Source organism: Nilaparvata lugens, unplaced genomic scaffold (assembly GCF_014356525.2).
Source record: "Nilaparvata lugens isolate BPH unplaced genomic scaffold, ASM1435652v1 scaffold7061, whole genome shotgun sequence".
Lineage (NCBI taxonomy): Eukaryota > Metazoa > Arthropoda > Insecta > Hemiptera > Delphacidae > Nilaparvata > Nilaparvata lugens.
Window position 1 is genome coordinate 693 of NW_024092810.1, and position 9,084 is coordinate 9,776.

Sequence of the window (9,084 nt, forward strand, 5' to 3'; positions counted from 1 at the left end):
TTGATGATATACAAATCGAAAAACTATGAAAAATATCACCAGTAGAAAGTTTATTTTTAACCTTTGCACTGTTTAATATTACATCAATAAACCTGTATCAGCTACCGTCTATAGAAGGCACTGACAAGTCGGAGGATCGGCAACGTTGTTCTCCTATCATCCTCCACTGGCATTCTTACGTGGACCTTACTATAGAATATCTACTACGGTACTACTCTTTTTCTCTTTTATGGCAAATAACTTAATTTGAATCTTGTATTACAGCTGCTGCAGCCGCCCGACCCGAAAGCGGTGAAATCACGTGGCAGCTGGCCTGGGCCGGGCGTAGCGCGCCTGCTCGGCTCCTGTCCGGCCGAAATGAGTCGCAGCGACCAGCACTTGAGTGGCACTCCACCTCCACCTCCACCGCATCCTCCCCACCCCTCACCCTCCCCCCACCCCCACCCACCCTCGCCTCCTCCACCCCCTCTGCCGCCTCCCAGGCCAACCCCCACTAGGCCTCCGCCGCCCGCCAATGATCACATAGGTCAGTTACATTAGAAATAAAAATAAAAATCTTAGTACCCTTTTTTAAAATGTTTGCTCACAACATGTTTCGGCTATGGTGCCATTATCAAGTCAACTTGATGATGTTTTTGATAAAAAATAAAATTGTTTTTATTTAATTAAATTATTCTTACTAAGATTCTTATTTCTTTTAAAGAGTAGCCCTTACTAAAAGAGACAGTTACATTAGGTTTGGCATTGGTTAAAAATTCGATTTTAAAAACTCCAAGGCCTAGTTGCACAAAAGCCTGTTAAACTGTAATCATTATTAAATTGTTGTTATACAATTTAATACAATCATTATTGTATTCATTTTGTATATTTGTATTGTTATATTGTTTTGTGTGTGTAAATGTCTGAATAAATTGGATGAATGAATGCCACGTGAACCAATCAGAGGTCTTTTGAAAAGAGTGTTTTTCTGATTGGCTCTTGTTTGATTGGTTTCTCGGCATTTAATCACGGTTGAAAATCAACAGCCTTTTGTGCAACCGCGCCTTACAGTGTTAAACAGTTAACCTATTGTTCTTGTCTTTACTATTGTAAAACATTTTATTTGTCAATATATGCTATTTTCCTAGAATTAATCTCAGTTCTTTAATATTCAGTTGTTAATGAGAAATATCCCAGAATTAGTTCTGGTTGACAATATTTCTACTATTATGCTATGACATTCTATAGCTAGATTACCATGATAAGAGCTCTGGTTTCATTGTTGATAAGAGTTTTTCAAATGGGACGCCAGAGTTCTTCTCCTGGAAATCTAACTATACTTGTCTCACTGGATCTTGATAAATTGCATTTTTAACAATATATAAAATTTGAGCTTTCTATTGTAAGGTAGGTTTTTTACTGTTTCTCAAAAAGTACTGATACAACAGTTCAAAAATGGAAGATCTTATCATATATATAACTTGTTTGAAATTGCTGAAACAAGTTGTCATTAGTGTGCGGGTGTAGTCAATTTCTACCTGCTATTCAACAACTAAAAATCGCTCGTGTGCTAGAGGCCTTGAAGGTAAATAACAATTAATAAAAAGTTTTTAAAAGAGTACTATTGTATTATTTTTAATCATAATAAAGTAGTCCTGAAGAGATACGTTTTAAGATTATTACCTATATAAGAAAAACAAATTATTTAGTAGCTCTCTGTGTTATATCAACAACTTCATTGTACTTGTTGAAGAATTAATTCTACTTGGATTAAGGAAAGATAAATCCAACTACAGTATTTTTTGGTAATAACTAGTAACTGAAAATATTTACGTTCATTTATTGATTTTCTTTCAGAGACCATAAGACTGCCCCCTTCTCGAAGTGAAGACACCCTGCATATGCACACACGGATCACGCCAAGGACCAGAGCCACCGTCTCCGCTACCACATCCCCTCTCCTGCCTTCCAGACCAACTGGGTAATTATGAAGCAATTACTCCACTTAAGGATCCGCACCACGAGATGGTCCCTGGTTTTATTGTTTCAAATGGCAGCCAAGGACCCATCTCCTAGTGCTGCTCCACTATAGGATCCGCACCACGAGATGGTCCCTGGTTTTCCGTTGTTTCTATGGCAGCCCAGGACCATCTTCTAGTGCAGCTCCACTATAGGTTCCGCACCACAAGAAATGGCAGCCAAGAGCCAAGGACTATCTCCTGGTGCGGAACCTATAATATTATTGTATTTCAGTTGAATGTATCATCATAGAGAAACAATAGCATAAGTAGATATCCCATGGTATAGGGCGCTTATGTCGCAACTTCTACTGTTATCTCAAGCCGATAGTCCACTTAGTTCTTTCCCGTGAAGCTTTATGACGCTGGTCGTCTCTCATATTGTGCCGTTCATACACTCTTACCCGGTCAATACAGTAAAAATCAACAATAATCAACAGTAATCGGCTTGGGATAACAGTAAAAGTTGCGACATAAAAACCCTATACCATGGGATATCTACTTACGCTATTGTTTCTCTATGGTATCATTCTATCATGAATTGATGGGGAGAGAACTTGTACTATCTTCACCAATCAATGTAAAATATCATCACTGATTTACGGTTTATCACGTTTATAGTATTCACAGATGAGTTAGCACAATTTTTATTCATTGCATATTCTATATTGATGTCAATAATTGACGTGATTTTTACTTATTTCAAGAGATTGCAATCTATTCTGTGAGCCTTGGTCTATTAGCATGAAAAACGAAATTCTGAGTAGTATGACATTCACTGGCATGAAACAGTGAAAGAGGTCACACACCACTAGTAAAATTTTGGGTATTAATATATAACTCAGTCAATGCCAACATGAAGCCATTTCAAATACATATTTTTATCAGTCGCACAAGCCGAGCACGTTTGTTTTCAAAAACAAAAGAGAACTACAATAATTTTGATAACAAGTGAAATAAACAATCTTTCTGTCGATGACAAAACTGTTCAAAGGCAGAAACACCGTTCATTAAACTTTTCGTAAAATAAAACTCTAAAATCCTGATCAATATGAGATAAATATATGAATCATATATATGTCCCATATGACCAGGTGACACATCACCCATCCCGCTGAAAGACTCGTCCCTGAGTCTGTAGTCAAGAGGGGAACAAAAAAAAAATAAATAATGATTAAACAAATAATATACTCGGGAACAAACGTGTGCCTGATTGACTTGATAATGCTACTATACATTGAAATCAAACATTTACATAGAAAGGTAGGTTACTCAAACTAAATTACAAACATTCAAATCAAATTCAAAACGAAACTATGCTGCACAATAACATTGATTATATATGAAACTAACTTTCAATATTATACACATTAATATACATGAATATTCAACTTATTATGAAAAGAAAATCTCAATTGACAATAATTTATTTGTGAATCAACATTGAACTACTTCAAAAGCTGCAATAAAAATCGAGAAAAAAAAAAAAACTTTATAAGTACATTATGACTCATAACTATATAGTCAAGAAAAAAAACAATAAAACAGTTAATCCATCAAAAGTAACTATATAACTCTAACTATCGATTATATGTATCTTGGGTTGTGCTACCGTTACAGCAGATAATTTACACATATACAACTTGATGCCTAAATATGCACAGAATAAAGTTAAAAACCCTAACCAGCCAAATAATATATAAAAAACAAAACTAGAGGAATTTACAACATCTCCCAAGAATTGGAAGATCTACTTTGTGAAATATATCTGACGATATTACGTCTTGAACTGTAAATTCCGGAACCTTTATATCTATATCAGTTTTTAAAATTTCGCTAAAATTAACAAAATTAGGATTGAAATGCGGTTGCAAAACATCAATTTTCAACGAATTAAACTTAACCCAATGCAAAGGTAAGTAATGGAGAACCTGAGGTTGTTTATCAACATTTGCGTCACACGGAAAGTCTTTCTCACCATTATTCTCCCGCCGACCGAAATCTCGCAATGACAGGGTAAAACCACATACATTGCTCCCGGAATAGGTTGAAGATGATGAAACGAACCTCCCTCGCAAGTGACTGTAGTGTTGGCCTGTATATTCGCGACGATATACTCCGAAGGCGACGATCTCCAACTCCTGCTTAGCTGGACGACAGCTTAAACTGCAATATTGTTGGATGTCCTTCAGCTCTGTCGCCGCAAACAAGTGATGCATACATCTTGATGACATATGTCCTCCATGCACCAGCCGCGGAAGATAGCATAAGAAATCGTCCTGTGCCCGACAAGAAGAGAGATGATCTCCCGAGATGACCTGAATCTCACTGTCCTCCTGTCTCCGCGCCAAAATGAAATCCTGCTGCTGAAACTGACAAATCTGGCCGTCGAAATACATAGGTGTCCTCACATACTTGTGCAATTGAAACTGTCCGCCGATGCTGACCAACTGTACTTTTAAACTAAGCACCATGGAGTTCTCCTTCACCACGCAAGTCGTAAGTGGAAGATCAAAATATCGCTGCAAATCCGATAGAGGTATAGCTAACTGGTGTCCTTTCGACTTATATCCTTTCTCCAATCTGAAGAGATCTGAACGTAATAAATTGGGGTGTACCAGCGAAAAGGGTAAAAGCTTTTTATCACAGCGTTCCTTCGCAGTATTTATGAATTCCTGCCGTGATAAAATATTTACATGTGAGTAGAGGTGAAAAATGTAAGTTAATAACTGGTTTGTGAACAGTGTTTTCTCCTCCGATACATTCTGTTGTACGAATAATCTCATACTGTCTGTTAATTTGCTATACGCATCGTGAAATTGCTGAGAAAAATTTCCAGCAAACTGCCTCAAGTTGCGAGAAATCCGAATTAAATCTTTGTGGTCGTCTGCAACCAACCCTTGGAATGCGTTGAGGTGATCAGCTACATGTTTTTCGTTGAATTCCAGCTTATGAAGTTCCCCATCCGTCGCGACTGCGCAACAAAAATGAAGAAAATCGCCGACAACATCGATCGCTCTGGTCTTTCGTGAAGCTTGAGTTCCCAAACGAATTGAAGAGTTGAAAGCAGCATGACTGTTGCGAAGAATTCCGTTTGTAGAATTATACAAAACTTCTACCGCATCCGCTAAACTGCAATCCTCTTGTTGACAGTTAGGCCAGAACACCCTTTCCGCCTGCAAGATGTCGAGCTGAGCTGCCGGGAAATCTACCTCGTATGTTAGTGGAACCGATGATTCATACGCTACAGCGTGACGTAGCTCCTTGTAGAAAACTCCCGCGAAGACCCTGACTGCCTCCAGTTGCGCCGTGAAAGTCGTGAGAATGAGAAATGACGCAAAATGTACCATAATTGACATGTTTATGCGTAACAGAACCTCTTACAAACAAAAAAAACTCTACTTGAAGCAACCGCAAATGAATCGTAATAAAAAAAATCAAGAGAAACGTTTACAATAATATTAATAAACTCGACGTGAATATTACAATTAACAACTGACTGGCTGGTTAGCATATATTATTAATCAGAAACCTAGAAATGATACATTTATTAGAGTGCATAGGCCTATATATATATATACTGGAACAATTCTGAAATCAGAACAATATTGAGTCATATGAAAACAAAATCACAATCATACAATAAATCATCAGAATATAAGAACTTATACTCTAGTTATATTTTTATTGAGAAGAAATTCAAGTCAAAATAAAAGTGAATAAAATATTCATCCATCAAAAATATAATTGTCTTATAACAGCTTCATTATGAATTTCTATTAGTGAACGTTTAAAAGTATCAATAACGTTTGTCACTCAATGAACGACCTTGCCCTGGATATGAATAACAAGATTGACAACTAAACAAAAATACGTGACAATTGCACTTTCTTAACGTAGGTCACATCAGTACAAACGCAAAAATAAAATAACAAACATGAATTACATTACTGTACTTTTTCGTGGCACCATATATTAAACGTACCATGATTTATCGAGAAAAAAAAAAAGAAATTATATCAGTGATAATGTATATTACAAAAATGTAACATGTAATCAGAATATGTAATTATGTGAATGAAACATGACCATTTGGTTATCATAAAATGGTAAACTATCCATCAACCATATTTCCTGTTCATTTTCCTGGAATAACCATAATTTGAAATAACTAAGATATATTATAATGACTAAATATAACATGGTTAGTCATAACTGTAAAATCAATACAAATCAATAATGCAACTGGTGAAATTAAATGTAAAACCCAGCCAAATACCATTTTCATAGGTAACTGTACCCTAAAATTATAATATGTAACCATGGAATAATAAACCCTCTTCTATAATAACTGATTCCATATCGTAAAACATGGTTCTACAATGATTACCAAAAATCACTTCTGAAATAAAAACTCAACCATAATATAAGCCCTAAACTCACCTATTGTGCCAAAAGAAAACTTTTCTACTCAAAACCATTAATATTAGAACCATGACACAATGAAACTCAAATATATCATGAAATATAATCAAGAATAGTAATCATTAGTTTATACTGAGAAAAAATTATAAACGAAATTCAATCAAGATATAAACGTATAAAACTGAAACTGTGCTATCCATAGCTAAAAAAATTCCCCTATAACCGTTTATTATAACCCATGGACAATTATGTACCTTTTTGCTAACGTGAACTTGGTTTCCTTGATATTCTGTAATTGTAAACTACAGTTGATCCGTTACAACAGTAAACTGTTTGTTTAGAACAAGATCTGAAATGCATAACTGAATACGTGACTGCCAATAATTCAAGCTCAGTGGCCGACCAATTTGATTCACTCTTAGTTAATCTTCTTGAAACAATGAACTGGATGGATAGTACCGTCCTCTAATTTCTGGCTCAAACCCCAGCAATCCCTACAGAACATGCATCTGTGTATAAGAAAGTTTCCCGATTATCACAATAATGAACTAAAACTGGACTCGATATAATACAATTTTTCAACTCCTCAAACACTTGTTGGTGACTTTCAAACCACTCAACCCTTTATCTTTCTTAGTTACTGGCGTCAACACAATATGCTCTTTTAGATAGACATGGGATAAATTTACGATAGTAAGACACTGCTCCCAAAATCTCCTTAGCTCAGTGACTTTAGTGGGTACCGAAAATTTTTTATAGATTCTACATTCTCCGCCATGGCGCTAATCCTTCATTTGAAACAAGATGTCTAAATTTTTAAAGACTGAAAACATATTTTCGACTTGTCTGGATTTAGTTTCAAATTACACTCCCGGATTCTTTCAAAACCTCCTTCAACTCTTTAATGTGCTCTTCACCGTTGCTGAAAATATATATAGATCATCTATATATAACAACATACTCTTATATAACTTATCACTGAAGATACGCGTGACCTCTCGTTGAAACGTATTGGGACTTATAGCCAACCCCTGAGGTAGTTTCTTGAACTTATAATAAACCCAGGGTCGTGAAAGCCGTCAAATGTTGAGATTTTTTCCTCTATAGGCATAGAATAAAAAGCTGATGTCAATCTAACGTTGTGAGAAACTGAGCTCCAGCCAAGGATTCTAAAATTGTACCGGGATTCGGCAATGGATATCGATCTTTGATAATTTTTGAATTCAATTTCTTGTAATTTACCACCATCCTAGGAGGCTTGTTCTTATATCTAACAAGAAAAGCTGGAGAAGCATAACTGATCTACCCGGCCTCCACCAATTATGTAAACAAAATCTGGACGGCAGGAAACCTCCATCAAATATGTAAGCAATATGTGCCTACACGAGTATGTAAAGGTGGGAAAATGAAAACAAGAAATGATCGTACTGGTTTTGATAATTAAAACAAAACAATAAATTATTTGTACAAAAAAATTAGAATTATAATTATAATTATGAAATAACAATAAATATGAATATTTTCAAGGGCTACTCGCTTGGCTGCTAGTGAAGATTAAATTTGTTGTGACAATGGAATTTTTAAAACAATGACTCAGTAGTCACCTACCTTTTGATAATGGCCCCAATTTGGCATCCACTGGTTAATCGCGACGTTAATTAATAATGAAAAATAAATAAAAAACTGATCTAATGAAGTGGGTTCAGATCCCTTCCTATTCAATAATACAATTCTCTTTAACTGCCCGAACTGTGACAGGAAAACTGCATTATAAAACAAGAACAAAATCTATCCCCTTCACCAGAACAGCCGGACTTTTACTCTCAGTCCTAACGAACGAGCTCACACACCACTAGTAAAATTTTGGGTATTAATATATAACTCAGTCAATGCCAACATGAAGCCATTTCAAATACATATTTTTATCAGTCGCACAAGCCGAGCACGTTTGTTTTCAAAAACAAAAGAGAAACTACAATAATTTTGATAACAAGTGAAATAAACATCTTTCTGTCGATGACAAAACTGTTCAAAGGCAGAAACACCGTTCATTAAACTTTTCGTAAAATAAAACTCTAAAATCCTGATCAATATGAGATAAATATATGAATCATATATATGTCCCATATGACCAGGTGACAATGCCCATTATATAGTTAACAATATTTTGGTGTTACAGGTATGGAAGTGGCAATAGCTTGCAGTCTTCATCTGAAGAGTCGGCTCTAGCCAACCAGACAAGCAAAAGCGAAGGAGAAGCTGAGGAGGAAGGAGCCACCGTCCCCGCTCCCGCCCCAGGCATACTGCAGGTGAGTTGGTCTCAAGGTTGAACCAAGTTATTAAGCCAATATGCAGATACTCGGTTTAAACGGAGAAATGTCAGCTGTTCGTTTAAACCCCGTATGAAACACATTATGATAGATGCAACCATATCTACAAGTAAACGTGGTTTAGCGTTAAACGTAGTGTTAGCATATGATACCAAGTCAATAGTTGGGCTAAGTAGGAAAGTCAATTTGGGCTAAGTTGGAAAGTTGGACTAAAAACTAAACTAAAGGCTCAACTCATCAAGGTTAAGATAAAGGCAGCCACTCAATTATTATTTATTCTTATGGCTCTTACTGGCAGAGAGATCCTTTCGGATTCTCTGCTTCGCCATATC

At 36.0% G+C, this 9,084-nt stretch overlaps 1 protein-coding gene across 1 annotated transcript; it reads left to right on the forward strand.

Moving 5' to 3' along the window:
• Positions 1-264: 264 nt before the first annotated feature.
• Positions 265-8,731, forward strand: LOC120348965 (formin-like protein 14; the record flags this gene model as incomplete). The annotated part of the gene is given in 3 exon segments (XM_039445491.1): positions 265-526; positions 1,837-1,960; positions 8,602-8,731. Coding segments are annotated over 3 exon segments (516 nt in total), but the record flags the coding sequence as incomplete, so codon positions are not given.
• Between the last annotated feature and the right edge of the window lie 353 nt (positions 8,732-9,084).